The sequence below is a fragment of the Sminthopsis crassicaudata genome, chromosome 4 (assembly GCF_048593235.1).
Source record: "Sminthopsis crassicaudata isolate SCR6 chromosome 4, ASM4859323v1, whole genome shotgun sequence".
NCBI classification, from domain to species: Eukaryota; Metazoa; Chordata; class Mammalia; order Dasyuromorphia; family Dasyuridae; genus Sminthopsis; species Sminthopsis crassicaudata.
This window is the reverse complement of record NC_133620.1, coordinates 317,266,198-317,291,329: the sequence shown is the minus strand read 5'-3', so window position 1 is coordinate 317,291,329 and position 25,132 is coordinate 317,266,198. Positions and strand designations below refer to the sequence as shown.

Genomic DNA, 25,132 nt, shown 5'->3' with positions numbered 1-25,132 from the left:
TCTTAGTTCTGCAAAACCCCCCCCCTGCCTCTATCAGAATACTTGATAAGACCTTATGTTTCAGAATAGCAGAATGTCTCTCCCATTACAAGTTAATGGGAATCTATTATCAAAACTTCTTGAATTCTCTTGTGTGGAATTAGACATTCTGTATATGATTGTATTTGCATTGGATGTTTTTAAAAACAAACTGATTTGTATGAATAATGTTCACTTATGAAAGATCTACTTGGATATAAACTCATTGGGACAAATTCCTTATTGTTATCAACACAAGGTTATGATAAATATTTGTTTAGAATTTATGTATGGTTCTTCTAGGATGGTAAATGGGAAAAGAAATGGGTTTGTTAGAACTTCCACTGTTACCAAGGGCAGTCTACCTGCCCATTGGTCTGCTCAAACTTGTGAATTGCTGTGAATTGTATGCTTTAAATCAAGCGTTAAAATTATTGCGTGACCAAGATGGGAATATATATACTGATTCTAAATATGCCTGGGGTGTGGTGCATGTATTTGGGAGGATTTGGGAGGAAAGAGGATATGTAAACAGTAAAGGTAAAGAACTGGTTCATCATACACTAGTCAGAGAGATACTAGAAAATATTCTGACTCCTAGGAATATAGCAGTAATACATGTAAAGAGACATCAGATGGGAAATTCTTTTGAGGTAAGGGGAAATAGATTAGCAGACCGGGAGGCCAAGGGAGCCGGAGATCAGGAAATCTCTCATATAATGGCTTTGATACCTGTACTTCCCCCTAGTCTACCCTCTCCTAGTTTTACTCAGGAGGAAAAAGAGAAAGCCTCAACTCTCGGAGCAGTTGTGAACTCGGAAGGACGATGGCTCTTACCTGACGGCAGAGAGGTACTGACCAAAGCAAGTATGAGGCAAGTCCTTCAGCAACTGCACCAGGGCAGCCATTGGGATGTCCAAAACCTGTGTGATGCTATACTGACAAGGTATGTTTCCCCCGGCCTATATACTATGGCTCGACAACTGGTGGACGGTTGTCTTGTTTGTCGAAGGACTAACAGGGCTGCCCAACGCCAGCTTCCAAAAGGGGGACGACCTCCTGGAATCAGACTATTCCAAAGCATCCAGGTGGACTTTACTGAGCTGCCACCAGTGGGTCGAGTTCTTGCTGGTCATAGTGGACCATCTGACCTCATGGGTGGAGGCATTCCCGTCAGGCCGAGCAACTGCCTCGACAGTAAGTAAGGTCTTATTAGAACAAATTATTCCTAGATATGGAATGGTGGAGAGGATAGACTCGGATCAGGGAACACATTTTTCTGCCCAGGTATTGCAGAGTCTGATTAGGGCCTTAGAAATCACTTGGGATCTCCATACCCCTTGGCATCCTCCCTCTTCTGGGAACGTAGAAAGGATGAACCAAGAAATAAAACGGCAGTTGACTAAGTTATCTTTAGAGACCCAACTACCTTGGACGAAATGACTTCCTCTCACTCTGGTTAGAATCAGGACCAAGCCACGTAGAGATATTGGGCTTTCACCTTATGAATTATTGTATGGTCATGCTTTCCAGGCTTATCCTAAGGGAGACTGGGACCCTATTTTAGAAACTAAGGATTTGTTTGTTAAGAGATATGTTAAATCATTGCTGGAACATTTGCAAGGACTTCAACAAAAAGGGCTAATAGCTCAGACTCCTCCTCTAGGTTTCCCTGTTCATAGAATTCAGGTTGGTGATTGGGTGCTGATCCGTTCCTGGAAGGACGAGAAGCTGACTCCGTGCTGGGACGGACCCTACCAAGTGATACTGACCTCAGATACTGCGATACCCATGGCCATGGGTACCTGTCCCCTTAAGCCCAGCCTGGATCCTTAGCAACAGATCCCAAATTCATAATGGGACCGGTTTCTGGAATTGGGAAGAGAAACATCAGTGGTCATTGACAGGAGATAGGAAAGGGAAATACTGCTTAAATCAGACAGGACGAGGTTTGAAGCTGGGAAATAGTGTTTGTGAGTGGACCTATTCGAGAACAGACCTGAGGCCAAAGACAATTGACTGTACAAAAATGTCTAAATATTGGCGGGATACGGGGAGGAATCCTCAATTGAAGTGTGGGAAGGACTAGAAAGACTGTACCTTGGATGTTCTCCCAGAAATAGGAGAGCAGGGATATTGCTATCAACAAGTCACTACTGCTGAGTGTGATGAAGTAGAATGGGATGTATTAAGATGTATAAAAGAGAATAAGAGGAAAGGGAACATATACATTGGGTACAGTCAGCAATGGGGTTGGTATAATGTCACCCCAGGGACACCCGGGCAACATGGGACTCTGTTTTCCACATTTTGGAGTACCTCTAATCCAACAGGCCAGTGGCCAGTTGCCAATTGTAGTTGGAGAAAAGAGCAAGGTTTATGAAAATGCCAGTATGACCCCTTTGTGGGGGAAGCCCCCTAGGGACGAGAGACCAACAATATTACCCTTTTACAAGGAATAGCTCAGACATATTTCCAAGGGAACAACCTGCTCTAAAGGGTCATTATTGGATCTGTGGTTTAACTGCCTATACTCATCTGCCTCTTAATTGGACAGGGAATTGTTATATTGGACTAATAAGGCCAAAAGTTTTCTTTCTTCCCGAACAGGCAAACCAATATTTAGGGATTCAGTTGTATGATAATTTGGGAAGGGAGAAACGGAGTTTAGATACCTCCATCACTTGGACTGGAGATGCAAATGGTTGGGGTGAGGCCTGGCCTCCAGAAAGAATAGTCAAAGAGTATGGGCCAGCGACCTGGGCTCAAGATGGAAGTTGGGGATATAGAACTCCAATATACATGTTGAACAGGATAATTAGGCTTCAGGCAGTTGTAGAGATTATCACCAATCAGACAGCTGAGGCACTACATCTTTTGGCTGATGAAGCTACTCAAACCAGAGAGGCTATTTTACAACATAGACTTGTGCTGGATTACTTGTTGGCTGAGGAAGGGAGAGTTTGTGCTAAACTAAATTTATCCACATGTTGTATAAAGATTGATAACAATGGTAATCTAGTGAAGGAAATCACTAAGAACATTAGGAAACTTGCTCATGTTCCTGTACAGACTTGGACCTCACTGTTCAATACTTCTAGATGGTCCTGGTTTGGGAAGCTGGTGGAAGCAGCTCCTTTGGTTTGGCCTTATAGCTCTTAGTGGTGTTATATTATTCCCTATCTACATCCCTTGTTTGATCAGATTAATAACCAGAATTGTCCAAAACTCATCATCTGGAATGATCAGGTTGGAAGAGAAAGCTGAAGGGTCTGTTAAATAGATGCTGTTAAAAGGGTAAGGGTGGAGCCGGTGGCCCAAGGCCAACAGAAACCAGAAGGAAGTGAGGAATTCATAGGGAATGTGAAATTATGTTACAAAAATTTGAAGAGATCTCAGTGTACAAAATAAGAGGAGGGACTGAATGAGATGAGGTGAGATCTTTCAAGACAGTTGTGAAAATCGAGTAAGGCTTCATCTACTTCAGAGTTCAAGTAGGCCTGAAGGACTCTGAAGGGCATTGCCTTCCCCTCCTATGACATCTCCCTATTTCATCCAAATATGGGCAACTATGTACTTATTGGTCAAGTTCAATTTCATGGGTAGATCTCGCGTTTAGAATGTAAGACTCTCAGCCAATGAGGATGAGGGTCAGTGGTGGGAGGGGGCGTTTTGCGTTAGGGATTAAAGGTGCTGTCCTGCCCACAGGAGGTGCTTCCTCTCTTCGATAGTCTACTCGAAGAGTGGGACGCCCTTCTCGCCAGAATGTACAATAAACTTTGCTTTTCTCTAGAGCTCTCTCCAGCTTTTTTTATTAAATGGTGACCCTTCACCATTTCCGTACCACACACTCATTATTAGGTTTCTATGATTTGGGGCTAGGGAGCGATTAGGGGCTAATTTTCAATTCAATAAAGGGGGTGGTTATTTCCCAGACCAAAGTGATTATCAGATCAGTTGGAGGTGGGGATTCCCTAGGAAACCAGGTAGCTTTCCAAAGGGAGATTCAGGGGGGTGGGGATCATTTCCAGGAATTTCCCCAAGCCATGTCAGTCAATGTCATGTCAATGTCAGGGGACATTGTTCTATTACATCAGAAAGAAATAGACATTTTTCCTGGATAAGAGGACTTGGGAATGGGGGGAAGAGCAATCTACTAGTATTTGAAAGGCTGTCATAGGGAAGAGGGAATTAGGTTTTCTTGCTTGGTTATAAAGGATAGAACTAGTAACAATGAGCAGAAAATGCAAAGAGGTAAATTTAGATTAGATGTTTGAATAACTTCCTCACAACTAAAGCTCTCCCCAAAATGTCCTTAACTGCCTTTGGAGGAAATAGATTTAAATAGAGCTTGGTTGGCTACTTGTTAGATATGTCCCAGGAGGGAATTTTGGGCACAGGTTAGATCAGATAACCTGTGAGATTTCTTTGATTAGGTGCTCTTTCCACTATTTCATCATGCCTATCTCTGGAAATAGGAGAAACTGATATTAGAGATGAGGAGCCCGGTGCTGAAATGGAGATGCAGATAGAGTTCAGAAATACAGAAACGCCACTCATTAGAAACACTGAGATCCCATCCTGGCAGCTTCTTCCTGACTCTGCACAATCATCCAGTGGGAAATTAGGGTTCTCAGCTTCCTCATCTGCCTAGTAATAGGCCCCCAACTCTAACATTCTCTGGTTTTATATCAAAGCTCCAGATTTTGAAACAAAGTTAAGCAGGAAGAAGGAAGTGGAAGCATTAAGTGTCATAGGTTTGTCTGGATGTGAAACCCATATATCTAATGTGGATCAAAGCAGGTTCTACGAAATTCCTTCTTGCTGGATTAGCTAGTCTGTGAAAAAAACATCCTCCTGTGTGGAATTAACTGAGTGAATGGGAATATAGTTTTAAACTATACCTTAATTGTGACTTCAGACTTTATAATAGCAAACTGAACTTTAGTTTAAAAAGTTACAAGTGTCTGTCCCCTCCTATTTCCTACCATCTCTTAATTAGCATTTAAGTACTTCTTTTGTTATGCCACAGTTCTCAGTTTTTCTAATTATCCTGACCCAGTCCTGACTCAGTTTCTCTGTTTCTCAAAGCTCAATCCTGCAAACCCCCCCCTTCCTCTTTATCAGAATATTTGATAAGAATAAAATCTTATGTTTTAGAATATCAGAATGCCTCTCCCCATCCCAAGCTATCAGAATGTCAGATACTGTCTTACCAAGATGCCTCTCCTCATGTCTGGGGTGCCTCCCCCTGATTATGTCATCTCATCTCCGGTGGCTCACCCCACCTGTCAGAGTCCCTTTCCTGCTCTCAGTACCCTGACTCTGCCCCTACTCTACCCCCTGAGTCTGAGCCACTTGTATATAGGTCATTGAGAATGCACATTGTTTGCTGGATTCTTGGAGACAATAATCTCATTCAGCCCTGGGACCAACCATGGATCCATCTGGTCCCAGTAAATCTCTCCCATTTAATAAATTATTAAATATTTTCTAATCTCTATCTTAACTCAAGTTTCTCTGGCATTACACTTTTAAATGTGATGATGGCTTTGAATTCTCTTATCCGAGGATATCTGCTTATCTATCCGTTCTTGAGGGAGAGTTTATTGTTGACTTGTATTTCATTGTTTCTGGGATAGATTTCAGAGTTTAGGGAATAAGCCTGGACTTCCCCAAAAATGAAAGAAAAGGCCAAGTGGGGAGGGCTTCTATTCTATTTAATATGGTGTTTTGTAACTCCTTTTATTAACAAACACCTTGTCTGATGGGAGATGCCCTTTCTTGCAAGACTTTAATAAACCACTTTTTGCTTTTTTTTTTATTTATTATTATTCTGGTCTCTGATTGTTTTTGTGGTTAATACTGTCCCACACACTCTTTTTCTCCCCGAAGAGTCTTAAAATAAAACAGGCAAAAAATGATTATTGTCTTTTTATGGTATGAAATTTCCCTTCAAGCTTTGCTTTCACTTTCACTGCTTGGGAAAAACATCATAAAATGAACTTTTCTGCAAAGTCCTACTCTCAAACCATCCCCACCCTCCAATTCTTTGGAAGAAAACAAGGCTAGGGGGAAGGGGAAAGAATCTTTATTGTTCCAAGGGGCTTGAAATCTGCTAACATATACAAGGGCCTGTAAGCAGAGAGTCAGGCAGTAGATTTCCACTCTGGTCATCCCTCTCCTCCCCAAAATCTTAGAAAGACTGGGAAGGTAGAAAAGGGGAAGAGAAGGGAGGAACCTTAAAAGAAGGAAGGTCCAGCACTTCCTGATAACATCATTTCTCCATTGTATGAGGAGGGAGGGGAAGTTTTTTATAATATATTTGCCCCTTTTCAGGCAGGAAATAAAAGAGTTCAGCAGCTCAACCTTCCCCTCTTCCCTCTTTGTATTCACAGTATGACTTTAGATTCCCATAGTGGCCAGCTCTCCTGTGGTGTACCATTTAACAGTCTAGGGCTTTCCTCCCTGCTGTACCATTCCCAATCTATGTACTTTTTTCAGAATAAAGAAGGCAATGGGATTAAAATCTTCAACTACATACCAAAGAATAATAATAGCTACCATTTGTAAAGACTTTTAAAGTTTGAAAAATGCTTTTTTATTATGCTTATTTTATTATCTCATTTTTTTTCTTCACCTAGGAGGTAGGAACGACTATTATTATCCCCATTTTACAGATGAGAAAACTGAGGTAGAGGCTAAGTGACGTGTCCAGCATCACAGATAGTGTCTGAGGCTATTTTTGAATCTAGCTCTTCTTGATATACTGTTTCTCTGTTACAGAGATTCCTCCTGCCAAGACAGGATGAGGGAGTAGGGGGAGGAGAAACAATAGGAGTTTGAATGGAATATCCAACTCTGGGAGTGGGAAGTAGATTAGGAGATTAGAAATAGCCCTTGACAATGAGAAATAGTAAAATAGGAGGTGCTTCAGTCCAAAGGACTGGTTGTCTACAAGGGTTCTCCATTCCCCAACATGATTAGGGTCAGCTTTTCCATTAAAGATCAAATAGCCGGACCTGGGTTAGGGCAAAGCTCAAACTATGCTTTCCTTGAGCATGTTCTTGGTAGTCTCTATCACCTAAAAGCATAAAACAACTCATCCAAGAGAAGTCAGGGCATTTTAGAGTTGGCAGATGTCTGAAGTCCATGTCTGAAATCTGACTTTCCCACACAGAAATTGGGGTGAAGGTGATAAGTGGAGAGAGAGGTTGAATTTACTAGTGCAAAATGCATGTTGAATATTCAATGTTAGATCTCAATAAACCTCTTTTTGTTAACTGTGAAATGACTTACAGAACTACATATATAAATATAAATATATATATAGCATATTGGTCTGAATCAAGCTAACAAGGCAAAAGGAAAAAAAAGACATTAGCAGTTAATTATGGAAGGCTGCACAGTACAGATGTAGGAGCACAGGATTTTGAGTAAGAGACCATTATTGTTGTTCAATTGTTTTAGTCATGTCTGACTTCTCATGATCCATTTGGAGTTTTCTCAACAGAGATATTGGAGTGGTTTGCCATTTCCTTCTCTAACTCACTTTACAACTGAGGCAGGCAGGATTAAGTGAGTTGCCCAGGATCACACAGCAAATATGTGTCTGGGGTCAGATTTGAACTCAGAAAGATGAGCCTTTCTGATTCTAGGCCTAGGAACTCTATCCACTGTCTCATGACATGAGTTCTAATTCCAGTTCTGATATTTACTGTCTAAGCTCATATAGTGAATTACTTAACTTTTCTGGTCTTCTATTTCCTCACCTGTGAAGTGAGGGGGCTTGACTAGATATCTGCTTAAGTCCTTTCCAGTTCTGATATCCAATAGCCAGGAAAATTCAAGGAGAGTTATCATCCTCTCTCTACACTAAGAGATCACACTTAATGGAGTCTCCTCTTACCTTCACTACCATACCCTTTTTCTTTTTTATGGAGCTTCCAAAGTCCAAAATCCAACCAAAGTTCCAGCTCAAGGGTTCTCTTTGTATTTGCATGACTCAACTCTGATGGCAAAGCTCAAGGGAAGGCCCTTGTATTGCATGAAAACTGATAGGAAGGTCCCTTATTAATTGGAGTAAGCAAGTCTAAATATAGACCAGGAGTAAAGGCGTAGGAGAAAGAAGTGAGAGGAGAAATAGAAACCATTTTCAATTAGAAGAGCAATTGTCTGAGAATGCTAGAAATTGTCATTCATATGAGTCAGATGCTCCAAATCACTGTTCCCTAAAGATCTGAGTTCATTTTAAAATGAATGTGTTTTTCTTCCATCATTTTTCCATAGTATCTCCTGAGGGAGTTTTCTGTGGATATTCCTGCCCAAAAGATGCATCATAAGGGAAGTCCACAGTGACAGGATCAATGGCATATGCTGATGAAGAGACCTTTTAACCATCTCTTGCCATAGAATAAGGCCAATTGGTAGCATGAATGGAATAAATCTGGGTTCTGGTGGAGTCTTCATTGATATCATAGGCTTAGAAACTTCACACTTCATTCAGGTAGTTCTCTGAAAGGAAGACAACAGATTATAGGGATTTGGGAAGAATATAGATACAGAATTATCTGGGGGCTCTCATACTGAAAGGAATTTTCAAAGTTCAAAGTCTTTTGCATGGCACTGAGGGGCATCCATGATCTAGGGGCAAAATTGGTTTATAACAAAAGTCACCAGATTTCCATGACAAGTAATTGATGGGAAGAAGTTGAACTGGTGAATATAAGGTAAGGGCTACCCTCCCTACCTCTTTAAGGAATAGTAACCAGGGACTCTAGTGGATTTGTTCTGAACCAGTTCTCTGTCCCTAGATTATCAATATTTAGAGAAAATCATAAGGACATAATTTTATTCTACTATCCCTCTTTCTGAGGAAAACTGAACAGTTAGGTTCATGATCTAGAATCACAGTCTCCCTTGGAGAGGAGACAAGATTACAGAGATATCTATTAGTGTCTCCTCTGAAATTACTTGTTTAAACATTTAGATATCCATGTGGGTTTATAACTCTTACAAATGTAAACATAAATTTTACATTAAAAAAAACCTTGGAACAAGTGATTCTAAGCCCTTCCACGATAATTTGATCTGCTGCTTTGTAATTCCTCTTATTCCCTAATTTCAATCTCTTCAATTTAAAATGCATCGATCTTAATTTATTCTGCCTGCACTGAAAATGGAGGAGACAGCCAGTACATTGAATTGCAGATTAAATCACAGACATCATCAGAATGGAAGGGACTTGGAAGGCCTTCTAGTCCAACCTTCTCAGTAAACCTTCATGATCACTATTTCCAGGATCTCCATGGCTATTCACTTCATTAACACATATTAACCCTTCTGGAACCCTTCTTAGTAGAAGGTTCAAGAGTTGTCATGACCAAAATGTTAATCACCCCAAGACCAACCTGGAGATGAGCCTTTTTGAGAACAGCGAGGCTGGCTATTGCATAGCAGGCATTCAATCCATCATTAGGCTTATGTAAAAAAGCTTTCACATCTTCAGAGAACCTTTGAGAATAACCAATCTTGCTGAAATAGCTCAAGAACAAAGAGACACTCCCTTGTTACACTGAGATATTGGAAGAGGACTTCAGTGGTAGTGGAGGAAAAATTTTTTTTCTATCAAACTAATATTAAGTCCATCTTCTTTTGTCTTCCTTAAGGGTCTCAAGTCCCTCCATCTAACTGCTATTATTCTGTAATTCTGAGCACCATACTTCCTGCTTCTCACAATTTTCCAGTTTGTAAAATGATGAGAATAATCCTGTTTCACCATGAGGCTCTATCTGTGGGAATAGCTGCTAACACCAACCTGCTTCTTCAAGGGTGGAGAAATACTGGAATCCCTTCAGGTCAGCATTCAGAAGGTCAGAAAGAACAGAAGCCTGGGAAGAGATGAAGGCCAGTAATTGGGAAATATAATTATTTCATCCATAAAGTAGGGCAGAAGGTTGGATTTAACTCCAACTTCTAAAAGATAGTAAAGTATTGTGGAAAAAGTACTGGACTTGGGTTCATGAAGATCTGCATTATATTCTTCATCTGACATTTGCCAGCTATAAGATCATGGGTAAGTAGCTTGATTTGACAGATTGTTTTCTCAGGTATCAAATGGGGAGAATAATATACATATGAGAAGATGAATGCTATACTTAGATGTCATTATCAATAAGTGCTATTACTTCTAAGAATAGTTCCATAACTATTTGCTGGAAATATTCCAGACTGCTAAGAGAAATTGAAATCTCCAAATCAAGTGATATGAATAATTAACATTTGTTGGTTTAACTTCACAAATAATTATTTCACAAAGTTGAATAGGGTGCAATCATTTCCATTTTATAGCTAGAAAGACAGAGGCACAGAGAAGAATAGGACTGTGCTCAAATCTTCACATTAAATCAGTGGCAGAGCTAGGAATTTTAAAAAATCAAAGAGTTTTATTTCCCAGGGCTATATTTAGGTAGAAAGTGGCACAAGAAAGAGAACTTCGGACCTGGAGTCTAGAAGATCTGAGTTCAAATTTGCCTTTAGCCACTTACTAGGTATGTGACCCTGGACGAGTCACTTAATCTCTGCCTCAGTTACCATCATCTCAGGGTCATTATAAGGATGAAGCAAGATAATATTTGTAAAGTACTTTGCAAACCTTAAAGATCTATATAAGTGTTGAGTAACATGATTATTTGGTCACCACTGAATATTAGATTATCCCCTAAAGCATACTTCCCAAACATAGGGACTTTATTTTTTTTTCTCTTTAGCCTTCACATCACTCATACACAGATTTGAACTTATCTATGGGAAGAGATAACAATGATTATGAATTATATTTATATAGTGTTTAAGATTTGCAAAGTGCTTTATCATATCATTCATTTGATCCCCTTAACATCCTTGTAAAGTGCTGACATTATTCCTGTTTTCCAGATGAGGCTGAGAGAGGCTATAAGACTGAAGTATTTGAGCCAGGATCCAAATTAAGAATTCCATACTGTATCCACTGCATCTCCAGAGTTTAAAACAAGGGGGTACTTAGTCAAAATCACTAACTAAACATGAAAAAAATGCTCAAATTCCCTAAGAATCAGATGATTGCAAATAAAGACAGCCTTAAGATTTGAGTTTATCCATGTTTAACATGTATGGGGAGAGGAGAGGAGAGGGGGTAGAGGGAAGGAGGGGAAAAGTTGGAACAGAAGTGTTTGCAAGGGTCAATGTTGAAAAATTACCCATGCATATATTTTGTTAATAAAAAGCTATAATAATTTTTTAAAATGGGGGGAAAAAGAAAAAGAAAGATTTAAATTTATCCTCATCCGAATAGCAAAAAGAGGAAAAAAATAGAATTCAATGTTGTTGAACTAAAGTAGAGACTGATATTTTTAGACAGTGTTGTAATTGTAAAGACATCCTGGAGAGTGACATGACAATAAAAATCACAAATCTGATCTTATCTTTTTTTTTTGCTGAGGAAATGGGGTTAAGTGACTTGCCCAGGGTCACACAGGTAGGAAATGTTAAGTATTTGAGGCCATGATCTTATCTTTTGACTTAGAGATTCCATTGCTAAAATTTTATCCTAAATATAAAAGGAAAAAAAAAGGATCATTCAACCACTCTTTCCAAGTTTAACAACAATTTTTTTTTGCTGTAAATCAGTACCCTTTTCTCATTCTTCATCCTACTTCATTTCTTGACAGCTTTTGAAGCTCTCTTCTACCCCCATCATTTCCTTGGGCTTCTGGGACACTGCTCTGTCTCAAATCTCCTATCAGTCTATCTGTTCTTTTTAAGAGACAACAGTATGATTGTTCAGTCATTTTTAGTCATGTTCAACTCTCTTAACCCCATTTGGGGTTTTCTTAGCAAAGATATTGGAGTGGTTTGCCATTTTCTTTTTCATCTCATTTGCAGGAAGGAAACTGAGGCAAATTGGATTAAGTGATCTTCCCAGGGTTACACAGTTACTAAAGTGTTTGAAATCTGAACTCACAAAGATTAGTCTTTCTGACTTTAAGCTAAGTATTTTAATTATTGTACTACTTATGTGCCCAAAAAGTGTGATATGAAGGCCAAAAAAGCTTATGCAAATATGGGCTGTATTAAAAGAGAAATAATTTCCCCCCCAAAGTAGGTAATGATTCCACTTTGAGATGCCTTCATCAGACCTCATCCATAATATTGGCTTCAGTATTGAGCAGTTTAGAAGGACAATGATAAAAGTGGAAAGTATTCAGTATCCATGACAAATAAAGATCAGATGAAGAAACTGTACATTTAACCTGGAGAAGAGAAAAGTCAGAGGGAAAATATTGGTTGTGTCCTTCAAGTTTTTGAATGGCTGCCATATATGTTAAGGAATCCCTTGAACTTGTCTTTTTGAGTTGCCATATTATCTAGACACATTGGCCTTGAACTATGCAGGAAGTCCATATTGTCTCAAGGATAAAGCCTTCCCAGAACTGATATAATTTCTTTGTTTGTATCTCAAGTTGGATTCCTTGTGTGTCCTTGGGAGGCAAAACAGGCACTATATAGAGGAGGGATTAGATTTGATTTGTTTGGTCCCAGAGAGCAAAAGCAGAGAAATGGGTGGAATTCAGGTTCTTGTCAGGAAAAAAATTTGCTAACAATTAGAGCTATCCCAAAGTGGAATGCGTGGGCTTGAGAGGCAGAGGGATCATAATCTTTGGAGGTCTTCAAGTAGAGGCTAGATGTGTGTGCATTCTTTTAAGTTAGTGGTTGGACTAGGTGGCCACTGAATTTCCGTTTAATTTTCAAGTTTTATCCTCTTGTAATAGATAGAGCACCACCCTGAAGTCAGGAGAATCTGAGTTCAAATCTGGATTCAAACACTTAACACTTCCTAGCTGTGTAACCCTGGGCAAGTCACTTAACCCCAATTGCCTCAGCAAAAAATAAACAGACAAAATAATAAAGCAACAAAAAAGTTATATCCTCCTGTAATTCTCAGTCTCTTTTGGAGGATTATTATCCATGTCCTTTCCTCTTAACCATGGGTGTCCTTTATAATTCTATCTCTTGCTACCCACACTCTTGATAATCTCATTAGTTCCCTTGGTTTCAATTGTAATTTCTACACAGATAATTCCTTCTTTATGCCTGCTTTGCAGATTCTCCAAATTCTCTTCTAATAAAGCTGCTTCTGAGCATCAACCCTCCAAGTACTTAGTACTCTTTCCCTCCTAAAATTCTTACTAACCCATATATCTTCTCCACCTACAATAGAAAAAAAGCAAGCAAAAAATAGTCTCAGAGGGTTAAGGAGGATTAAGAAAGATTTGGAGAATAAGAGATTTTACCTGAAAATTGAAGGAGAGTGAGAGAATTTAGGAGGCACAGAAAAGGAATGAGAAAGTTCTGGTCGGGGAACAACCAGAAACAATGTTCAGAGTTGGAGGAAGAAATGTCTGGTGTGAGGAAGAGCAAGAAGGTCAGTGTCACTATATTGTGGATTATATGGAGGTAAGTAAAGTGTAAGAAAACTGCAAATGTAGAGAAGTTTATGAAAGACTTTGAATTCCAAACAAGGATTTTATATCTGATCCTAGAGGTAACAGTCTATGAGTTCATATCTTGCCTCAGACACATACTACCTGTGTAACCTTGGGCAAGTCACTTAACCCTGTTTGTTTCAGTTTCATCTGTCAAATGAGATGGAGAAGGAAATGGCAAAGCATTTCAGTATATTTACCAAAAAACCTCAAAAGGGGTCACGAAGAGTCAAGCATGACTCTTAACAACAATAAATCTTGTTCAATGCCCAGAGTTTTATATAAAATTATACTCCTTGTTTGATAAATATTAATTAAAACATTTCAATGATTCATTCAGTTTAATCATGATTTTTTTTTTTTAAGATTGTTGACTACTGATTATGTTGTACACATAACCCAATCCTCTCTATGGGATGGTCCCTTGCCTCCCCAAGAAAAACATACCTGTAATTTGGCAAAAACCAAGGAAACCCCATGATTTCGAAACTCTGCTAGCAATTCCCCAAGTCCTGTCATCACTGTATAATCAATGTTGCTGACATGGGTACAGTCCAAGATGGTACAACATGGGAGTGATGCTTCAGGAACAATCAAGAAAGAGTTTTGGTTAACATTCATTCATTCAATTTTTTTTCTTTTTTTTTCTTTTTTGGCTGAGGCAATTGGGGTTGTGACTTGCCCAGGGTCACACAGCCAGGAATTGTTAAGTGTCTGAATCCAGATTTGTACTCAGGTCCTCCTGACTTCAGGGCTGGTGCTCTATCCACTGTGCCACCTAGCTGCCCCAACAAACATTTCTTAAGCAACAGGATTGTCTAACCAATCCTTTTCTAAGGTGCTAACCAACAACGGCAGCTGCCTTTGACGAATTCAAGTCATCTGATTTAGATGAACAACCTCCATCAACAATGACATAATTGGCAGATGTGTTTACTGAGTAGTGATATTTGAAAGATAACCAAAAAAATGGACAAAGTATGACATATTAGGGAAAGACAAATGTCCCAATTTTTAAATAAGGGAAGAGAACTGTATTTGGAAACAATGTTAATAACCTTGGGAAAGCTCTAGAAAGCATCATTAAGGGATGATTGACAAACATCTAGAAAGTGGGAGAAAACAGAATAAAACCACTTGGGAACCACTCGCAGAGTCTTTGCAGTAGAAATTATACATGGAGGTAAAGTATGTATGTATACTTTGGTATACAGCAGAAATTTCTACATCAGAGACCCAGTTGAAATTATGTGATGAGAATTAGTTTACTAGATTCTCAGAGTTCTAGCAAATGCCTCTTTTAAGGAGAAGAGAGTAGATAAAAGGAAGCAACAGGGAAGTAGAGAACTGGTTCCACTCTCCACACCAACCAATAGCCCCTTACTTACTTGCAAGAGCCTGGCTAAATAGAGTTTGCTGAAGAGCTTCAATTGCTGGAAAGTGAAGGCCACTAATGGGCCGCAGGATAAGCACTGAGCCTTTTGATACCTGCTGGTGAACAAGAAGAAACGTCAAGAGGTGAGGGGAATGGGAAAAGATAAGAGTCCCAGATTCTTTTTGTTCTGATAAGCACATCAAGTATGTTCACCCCATCAAGGAAAAAAATAAGAAAACAAAAAGCAAGTAAACACCAACAAAAGAGGTGAAAATACTATGTTGTGATCCACACTCAGTCTCCATCTGGATGCAGATGGCTCTCTCCTTCATAAGTGTATTGGAATTGGCCTGAATGATTTCTTTGTTGCCAAGTCCTTCATAGTTGATTGCCATATAATTTTGCTGTTGCTGTGTACCATGATCTCCTGGTTCTTTTCACTCAGCATCAGTTCATGTAAGTCTCTCCAAGCCTCTCTGAAATTTTCCTGCTGATCATTTCTTCGAGAACAATAAAGTTCTATAACATTCATATATCATAATTTATTCAGTCATTCTCCAACTGATGGGCATCCACTCAGTTTCCAGTAGAGACACACAGTTTGATAGTCTTTTGGACATAGTTCCAAATTGCTCTTCAGAATAATTGGATCAGTTCACAACTCCACCAACAATATATTAGTGTTCCAGTTTTCTCACATCCTCTTCACTATTTACTATTATCTTTTCTTATCATCTTAGTCAATCTGACAGATGTGTAGTGGGTATCTCAGAGTAGTCTTAATTTGCATTTCTCTGATCAATAGTAATTTAGAGCATTTTTTCATATGAGTAAAAACGGTTTTAATTTCTTCATTTGAAAATTGTCTGTTCATATCCCTTGACCATTTATCAGATGGAGAATGGTTTGTATTTTATAAATATGAGTCATCTCTCTATATATTTTAGAAAGGAGGCTTTTATCAAAACCCTTGAAGATAAAGTTTTTCCCAGTTTATTCCTTCCTTCCTTCCTCCCTTTCTTTCTTCCTTCCCTCCCTTTTTTCCTTCCTTCTTTCCTGTTTGAGTCTTCTTGTATAAAATGACTAATATGAAAATATTTTACATGATTGCACATTTTAGAATGTATATCAGATTGCTTACCATCTCAGGGAAGGGGGAGAGAAGGGAAGAAGAAATAGAATTTGGAACTCAAACCTTTAAAAATCTTAAAAAATTATTTTTATATGTAATTGGAAGAAAGAAAAGGGTGATTCTTTAGTTCCAATACTGAATCATGACTTACTTTGGTGGGGCCATAGCCAAGTCCATTTCTCACTCTGCCTCCATTTTCTTTCTTTCTTTCTTTCTTTGTTTCTTTCTTTCTTTGTTTCTTTCTTTCTTTGTTTCTTTCTTTCTTTGTTTCTTTCTTTCTTTCTTTCTTTCTTTCTTTCTTTCTTTCTTTCTTTCTTTCTTTCTTTCTTTCTTTCTTTCTTTCTTTCTTTCTTTCTTTCTTTCTTTCTTTTTAAAGCTTTTTATTTACAAAGCATATGCATGGGTAATTTTTCCAACATTGACCCTTGTAAAATCTTTTATTCCAAATTTTTCCCTCCTTCCTCCCACCCTCCCCTACATGGCAAGTAGACTAATACATGTAAAACATGTTGAAATATATGTTAAATCCAATATATGTATATATTTATATAGTTATCTTGCTGCAAATGATCAGATCACGAAGGAAGAAAAAGAAAAACTGAGAAAGCAAACAAAATGCAAGCAAATAACAACAGAGAGAGTGAGAATGCTATGTTGTGTTCCACACTCTGTTCCCATGGTTCTCTGTCTCTCTTCATCACTGAACAGGTGGAACTGGTTTGAATCGTGTCAGTGGTGAAGAGAACTACATATAACAGATGATTTGGAACCTGCTCATTTATTTAAAAAATTTTTTTTACTTTATTTTTCTTGAGGGTTTCTTTTTTGTGGGGGGATTATCTATGTTTTCTTTCACAATGTAAATTTTATAGAAATGTTTTGCTTTACTTCACATGTACCATCTTAATAAGGGGTGGGGTGGGAAGGAAGGGAGAAAATCCAGAATTAAGATTTTAAAAAATTTTAAAGCAAAATGTTCAGAAAATAGTTTTAAATGTAAGTGGGGGAAAATTAAAATGTTAAATTTAAAAAAAATACACTTTAAAAAAAGTGCCTCACAAGAAGTGGGTAGCAAAAACAATAAACTGGGAAAACATAAGTTTCTGCCTTAATTTTTTCATTGTTTTAAAGGGTGAGGAAGATAGGATAGCAGAAACTAGTTAGTTATTATTTGGGGGCTTTAATTGGATAGATGGCAAAGAATTTGGAGAGCTTTTTCCCAGTTACTAAAATGAGAAGTTTTAGAAATAATGTATTGAGTATTTTTACTAAGCAGAAATTTGGAAACTCTCCAGTATAAATAATTTAGTGTGTTTAGTGTGACAACTATGATCATACTCCAGGGATAAAAAGAGGGAATTTCTCTGGTCATGAAGTGACTGTCCATCACTATCTTTTGTTAAATCACCACATAGTTGAACCTCGTGAGAGGCTTGGTATACTTTTGGGATAAAAATTTACTATTTGACAAAAAATGTTGGGAAAACTGGAAATTAGTATGACAGAAACTAGGCATTGACCCACACCTAACACCATACACCAAGATAAGGTCAAAATGGGTTCATGATCTAGACATAAAGAATGATATTATAAACAAATTAGAAAAATATAGGATAGTTTACCTCTTAGACTTGTGGAGGAGGGAGGAATTTGTGACCAAAGATGAACTAGAGATCATTATTAATCACAAAATATATAATTTTGATTACATTAAGTTAAAAAGTTTTTGCATAAACAAAACTAATGCAGAGAAGATTAGAAGGGAAGCAATAAACTAGGAAAACATTTTTACATTCAAAGGTTCTGATAAAGGCTTCATTTCTAAAATATATAAAGAATTGACTCAAATTTAGAAATCAAGCGATTCTCCTATCGATAAATGGTCAAAGGATATGAACAGGCAATTTTCAGATAAAGAAATTGAAACTATTTATACTCATATAAAAAGGAGTTCCAAATCACTATTGATCAGAGAAATGCAAATTAAGACAACTCTGAGATACCACTACACACCTCTCAGATTGGCTAAGATGACAGGAAAAGATAATGACCAGTGTCATTGGTGGGAAAACTGGTAGAACTGTGAGTAAATCCAACCATTCTGAAGAACAATTTGGAACTATGCCCAAAAAGTTATCAAACTGTGCATACCCTTTGACCCAGCAGTGTTACTACTGAGCTTATATCCCAAAGAGATCTTAAAGGAGGGAAAGGGACCCACATGTGCAAAAATGTTTGTGGCAGCCCTTTTCATAGTGGCAAGAAACTGGAAACTGAGTGGATGTCCATCAATTGGAGAGAGACTGAATAAATTATGGTATATGAATGTTATGGAATATTATTGTTCTGTAAGAAACAACCAAAGTATGATTTCAGAGAGGCCTGGGGAGATTACATGAACTGATGCTAAATGAAAAGAACCAGGAGATCATTATACACGGAAATAAGAAGACTACAATGATCAATTCTGATGGACGTGGCTCTCTTTAACAATGAGATGATTCAAACTAATTCCAGTTGTTCCGTGATGAAGAGAGCTATCTACACCCAGAGAGAGAACTATGGGAACTGAGAGTGGACCACAATATAGCATTTTCACTTTTTCTGTTATTGTTTGCTTGCATTTTTGTTTTCCTTCTCAGGTTTTTTTCTTCCTAGAACTGATTTTTCTTGTGCAGCAAGATAACTATATAAATATGTATACATATATTGGATTTAATATATATTTTAACATATTTCACATATATTGGACTACCTACTATCTAGGGGAAGAGGAGGGGGAAGAAAAATTTGGAACAGAAGGTTTTTCAATGGTCAGTGTTGAATGATACCCATGCATATGTTTTGTAAATAAAAAGCTATAATAAAATAAATTAAAAAAAAAAGAGCAAGTCACTTCATCTTTCAATGCCCCAAGCTTACATTTTATATTACAGATGAGTTACTTTACCTGTATCAGTGAAAGCAGTTTCCCTACAAAGCATTTCTCAAAAATTACTGATCCAAACCTCATACCTCTTTTAATTTCCCTACTCACAAAATAATGACAGCTAGGTGACAGAATGACAGAATGCTAGTCTCGGAGCCAAGAAGATCAGTGTTCAAATCCTATTTCATATACTTATTAGCTACATGATCCTGGGCAGTCATTTAATGGCTCTGTAATTTCTTTATCTGTAAAATGGGAATGATAATGATAATGATAGCACTTACTTTGAGGAGCTGTGGTGAGGATCAAATGAGATAATATTTATAAAACACTTTTACAAACTGTAAGGTAATTAGTTGTTATCAAGAATGGCACTAATATACAGGATTTTCATATGGAATTGATTAGAATTTTAAATTAAATTTCTTAAAAGGACATTACTGAGGTAGAAGCAAATATATAAGCAATAGGGTAGGAATGAAATATTACCAAAATCTGCAAAAGGATTATCCCTGAGTTTTATTACTCCTTCCTTGAGAGAAAACTGCATTGGTTCTACTGTATTTTTAAATTTGTTAATGACCATTTTCTAGCCAGTTCTCAATAAAATTCTAACATTAGGCATGTCACTATCCAGATTTGCTGTGTTAACTTGGGGAAAAATCAACTACAAGTGTACACAATATTTAACTACAACAAGTATACATTTGGAATAGAATCACTTAATTTTAAAATTAGGGTTTCAGACCCACAAAATAGAGATTGAATACTGGATTTAGAAAGCATAATCTGTAATGGCTTTTCTGGGTCTGCATCTAGATATATAAAAGCATTTCAACAATGCGTAATAAAAATCTCCATTCATAATTTTGAAAATACACCTAAAAGAAAAATCATTAAAATGAAAAAATAAAATTTAAAATTGTATATGGATCCAAAATATTTATGTGTAGCAATTTCTCAGTATGTAAGCAAACTTAATTTCTCTTATTTCCTCCAAAATTTCCTTCAATGCTTATTTATCCTAGAAGAGTTTTATAATTCAGGTCTCCAAAACCATTGTTTGGGTATGTTGTGGCAAATCTCAAATTTTAAAGTGTTCCATGGACAAATTAGTTGAAATACTCTGAGCTGAAAGCAGATAGATAATTAACATGGCTTAACATTAAGTCCATCCCTTCCTATCCAAAGCCAATCCTTTTTGTGTATTTTCTCATGTCTACTATGGTGATGAAGTCCAACAGTACCAAGAATCACCACCACCATAAGAGGTTAAGATAGTACCATAGTGAGCATATTTTCTTTTAAATAGTTGTTTTACTGCTTCAACAATAATGATTATGATGACACTAAAAATAATGAACAAACTTGGATTTAGGGAAGAGATGAGAAAATTCATTTCTTTCTCTTTTTTTGCAAAGGTTGGGGGACTATATAGAATGCATATACTGTCAGACTTGGTCGATATGTTCATTTTGTTATACTTTTCCCCCCTCTTTATTCTTTGTCAAAAGGGATGGCTTCCTGCCTAGGTAGGGTGGGGAGGAATATATTTGGAAATGAAAGAAACATAAAAACAAACAATTTTAATTAAATAAAAAAAAAAGTAGTTTAGATACTAGCTTTGTAATTGCCATTTCCTTGTTTGTAAAATGGGAATAGCATCTCTTCATACAGTTGTGAGGGACAAATGAGGTAACATAACAGCATTTTGCAAACCTTATTAGATATATATGTGTGTGTACAAAACATATATGTGTAACATATTATATAAGTTTTATGTAAAGCATATATATAAAAGTACATGTATGTATATATAGCTTTATATGTATGAATAAATATGTATATAATTGAAATAAACAGATTGATTCTTGTGCCTTTTTTATTGATTCTATTTGCATTTAATTGATTTTGTACTGTAACTGCCTAAGTTATGCTTCTTAATTTAGAGCCTATGAATTTAGTTTATGTACTCATGAACTTAGTTTAGATACTCAGCTGTCCTGTAAGTTTAGAAATCCAGTTTTCCTGTTAATCACTGTTCTATTCTCGTTTCGAGGAAATCTATTATCCTTAAAGGATATAGATAGACAATAGGGACTCTGGTCTAGAATTTTTATACCATTAAAATATCCTTCAAGAAGTTTGGTTTGCTATCTCTGTCCTTGCCAATGGAACTGAACTCAAATGACAAACTTTTCTTAGTCATAAGAGGGGAAAACAAAGTTGTTTCTAGTCCTCATTCCCAATTTCTGTCTAATCATATTTTCTTTCATCTATGATGATCTTCCTATTTTTGATACTCCTCAAAACTATAATAGAGAAATATAAACTATAATATAAAAGACTTTCATTGCAGGGGAAGGGGATATTCTTTTTATTGGTAAATTTATGCTTTACTAATTGTGCTTAGAACTTTGTGTCTTAGTCTTCCTTAATTTTAACTGATACACACACACACACATATATACAGAGAGAGAATATATGTGTATAACTATTATTTTTTAAATGTTACCAATATAGATAGTCTAATTCCTTTCAAGGTTGACAATTTTTCTTGAGGACAAGTCACAATCTATTTTGCTTAATTTTAGAGATTCAGATTTAACAAAAATCTACAAAGGCAAAGTTTTGTGTCCATAAATTTGCTTCATTGATGGCTTGCCTTCCCTATCATCAACACTTATTATAATTATTTATTAATGGAATTACTGCATTTTATTAATATCTAAGGTAATTGAAGGTAGAAAAGAGAAGATTAGGAGGGAAATTTATCCTACTTAATTAAGGTCATTACCTGAATCTGGGGTCTGGCTACATGGTAAAGTAGAATCATTCCAGATACCAGGGTTCCAGCCAAGATGCCATATTGCACTTCCCAAAAACAGAGTAAGAAAGTTATACACAATGGTACCATATCCAGTCCTGGAAAAGAGAAATAGAAAGGTCAGCTGAGTAGATTCTGGACCAATATTAATGCTGAACTCACTTGGTTTTAGTCTGCCCCATGCCTAACACCTGAATTAGATAGGATAACAGTTCTTTTTGATCCTGGATCTAATCCATTCCCTTACCATATACCAAAATGCCACTGTTGTCTCTGACATTAAAAGAACGAATTCATCCCCACTCCAAATGCTTACCAAAGATTTTTTGAATCTTTTTGAAAGTCTTTTTGAAAGATTTTTTGAAAGTCAATTATGATTGAAATAATCATAAGAAATGACAAATAGGAAGAATTCAGCAAAGTGTGGGAAGAATTATGTATTGACATGGAGCAAAGTAAGAACCATCATGAAAACAACTTCTACAGTTTCAGTTCAGTCTCATCCTAATTTTTGTGATTCTGTGGACCATACTATTCATGGGGTTTTCCTGGGAAAGATACTGGAGTCGTTTGTCATTTTCTTCTCTAGTGAATTGAGGCAAACAGAATTGTGACTTGTCCAGAGTCACACAGCTAGTAAGTATCGAAAGCTAAACTTGAACTCCTATCCCAACTCTGGGTCCAATTCTCTATCCATTGCTTCATCTAGCTGCCTCATCCACAGGGACTACAACAATATAAAAGGAAAAGAACAACAACAACAAAAACAAACGCTGAATTAATACTGTGTAAAGCTCCAGAAAAGATGCGATAAAATGTATTTCCCTCGTTTCTTTTCAGAGGAGATACATGGTTTCTATATACTTTACATATATTGTCAGGCCAGGGTGATATATTGGTTGGATTTGCCAAACTACTTTTAAAAAATCATTTTCTATTCTTTAAAGGCTTTAAGGGTTGTTTTTGCTTAATAATATATATATATTTAATTACATGTACATATATTTTTCAACATTTATCTTTGTAAAATTCTGAGTGCCAAATTTTTCTCTCTTCCTCTCTTCCTTCCATTCCCAAGGCTACAGGCAGTCCAATATAAGATATAATGTACAATTGTATCAAGCATATTTCCACATAAGTCATGTTGTGAAAGAAGACTCAGAATAAAAGGGAAAAACTAATAGAAAGAAAAAAAAAAGTGAAAATACTATCCTCTCAACGTCATTCAGGCTCCATAATTCTTTCTCTGGATATGATCAGCTTTTTCTATCACAAATCCCTTGGGAATTGTCTTAGACTATTGCATTGATGAGAGGAGTTAAGTCTCATATTTGATTGTTGTACAATGCTACTATTACTGTGTACAATGTTCTGATTCTGTTCACTTCATTTAGCATCAGTTCATGGAAATCTTTCCAGGTTTTTCTGAAATCTGTCTACTTGTCATTTGTTACAAAACATTAGTATTTCATTACATTCATAAACTAGAAATTGTTCAGCCACTCTCCAATTCTTGGGCATCCTCTCAATTTCCAATTCTTTGCCACTACAAAAAGAGCTATAAATATTTTTGTGCATGGAGTCTTTTTCCCATTTTATGATCTCTTTGGGATATAAACCTAGTAGTGATTTTACTGGATCAGAGAGTATGCAGCTTTATAGCCTTTTAGGTACAGTTTCAAATTCTCTCCAGAATGGTTAGATCAGTTCACAATTCCAGCAACAATTGATTAATATTCCAATTTTCCCATATCTTCTCCAATGTTTATCATTTTCCTTTTCTGTCATATTAGCTAATTTGATAGGTGGGAAGTGTATCCCAGAGCTGTTTTAACTTACATTTCCTTTATTAATAGTGATTTATAGCATGTTTTTATATTACTATAAATAGTTTTAATTTTTTCATCTGGACACTGCATGTTAAGTATTTTGACCACTTATCAATTGGGAAATGACTCGTATTTTTGCAAAATTGACTTATAAATTTTAGAAATTAGGTCTTTATCAGAAAAACGGGCTATACAAATTGTTTCCCAGCTTTCTGCTTTCCTTCTAAACTTGTCTATATTGTTTTTTAATGTAATAAGAGTATCCATTTTGTATTTCATAATATTCTTTATCTCTTGTTTGGCCATAAGTTTTTCCTTTCTCCACAGATCTGGCAGGTAAACTATTCCTTGCTCTGTTCATTTGTTTATGGTATTACCTTTTATGTCTAAATCATGTATCCATTTTGATCTTATCTTCATATAAGGTGTGAGATGTTGGTCAGTGTCTAGTTTGGGCCATACTATTTTCCAGTTTTCCTAGAAATTTTTTTTTTCAAATAGTGAGCTCTACTACTGTGTTTTGTGTAGCTGATGTATTCCACCGATCCACCACTTTCTTAGGGCTAAAGAGTTTTGATTATTGCCACTTTATAATACAGTTTTAGATCTGGTATAGCTAGGCCTTCCTCCTTTTCATCTTTTCCTTTAATTTCTTTATATTCTTGACCTTTTATTTGTTCTGGATTTTGATTTTCTTTATTTTGTAAAATAATTTCAGTAATAAGTAGATTAATTTAGGTAGAATTGCATTTTTAATATATTACTTCAGACTGCCCATGAACAATTGATAATTTTCCAGTTATTTAGATCTGACTTTATTTATGTGAAAAGTGTTTTGTATTGTGTTCATATAGTCCTTGGGTTTGTCTTGGCAGGTAGACTCCCAAATATTTTATATTGTCTAGTTTTTTTTTTTTTTTAATTAAAGCTTTTTAAAAAAAATAAATGCATATTCAAAACATATGCATAGGTAATTTTTAATAGTCATCTTTTGCAAAACTTTGTGCTCCAAATTTTTCCCTCCCTTCCCCCCACCCTCCTCTAGATGGCAAGTAATCCAACATATGTTAAGCATGTGCAATTGTTCTGTACATATTTCTGCAATTGTGCTGCACGAGAAAAATCAGTCCAAAAAGGAAAAAAATTAGAAAAAAAACAAAATGCAAACAACAACAAAAAGAGTGAAAGTACTATATTGTAATTCACACTCAATTCTGAGAGTCCCCTCTCTGGGTGCAGATGGCTCTCCTCATGATAAGACCATTGGAACTAGTCTGAATTATCTCATTGTTTAAAAAAAAAAAAAAAAGCCAAGTCCATTAGAATTGATTACTGTATAATCTTGCTAATGCCATGTACAATGATCTTCTGGTTCTGCTCACTTCACCTTCACTTAGCATTAGTTCATGTGAGTCCTCTCCAGGCCTCTCTGAAATCATCCTACTAATCATTTCTTATGACATAGTATTCTATAACATTCATATACCATAACTTCTTCA

General features: G+C 36.6%; 1 protein-coding gene across 5 annotated transcripts in view; it reads right to left on the bottom strand.

Annotated features, from left to right (window-relative positions):
* Nucleotides 1-6,592: 6,592 nt before the first annotated feature.
* The window catches only part of SLC26A11 (solute carrier family 26 member 11), a 52,410-nt gene continuing 33,870 nt past the window's right edge, over nucleotides 6,593-25,132 (bottom strand). For 2 of the 5 annotated variants that reach the window (XM_074260352.1, XM_074260351.1), the window contains exons 13-17: nucleotides 21,775-21,902; nucleotides 14,930-15,032; nucleotides 13,989-14,122; nucleotides 9,836-9,908; nucleotides 6,593-8,532 (exon numbers count right to left, since the gene is read on the bottom strand). In XM_074260352.1, coding sequence (XP_074116453.1) covers nucleotides 8,510-8,532; nucleotides 9,836-9,908; nucleotides 13,989-14,122; nucleotides 14,930-15,032; nucleotides 21,775-21,902 — 461 coding nt within the window. In that variant the 3' untranslated portion in view covers nucleotides 6,593-8,509. The remainder of the gene's footprint in view (nucleotides 8,533-9,835; nucleotides 9,909-13,988; nucleotides 14,123-14,929; nucleotides 15,033-21,774; nucleotides 21,903-25,132) is intronic. The other 3 variants (XM_074260353.1, XR_012481099.1, XR_012481100.1) reach the window with 3 other exon arrangements.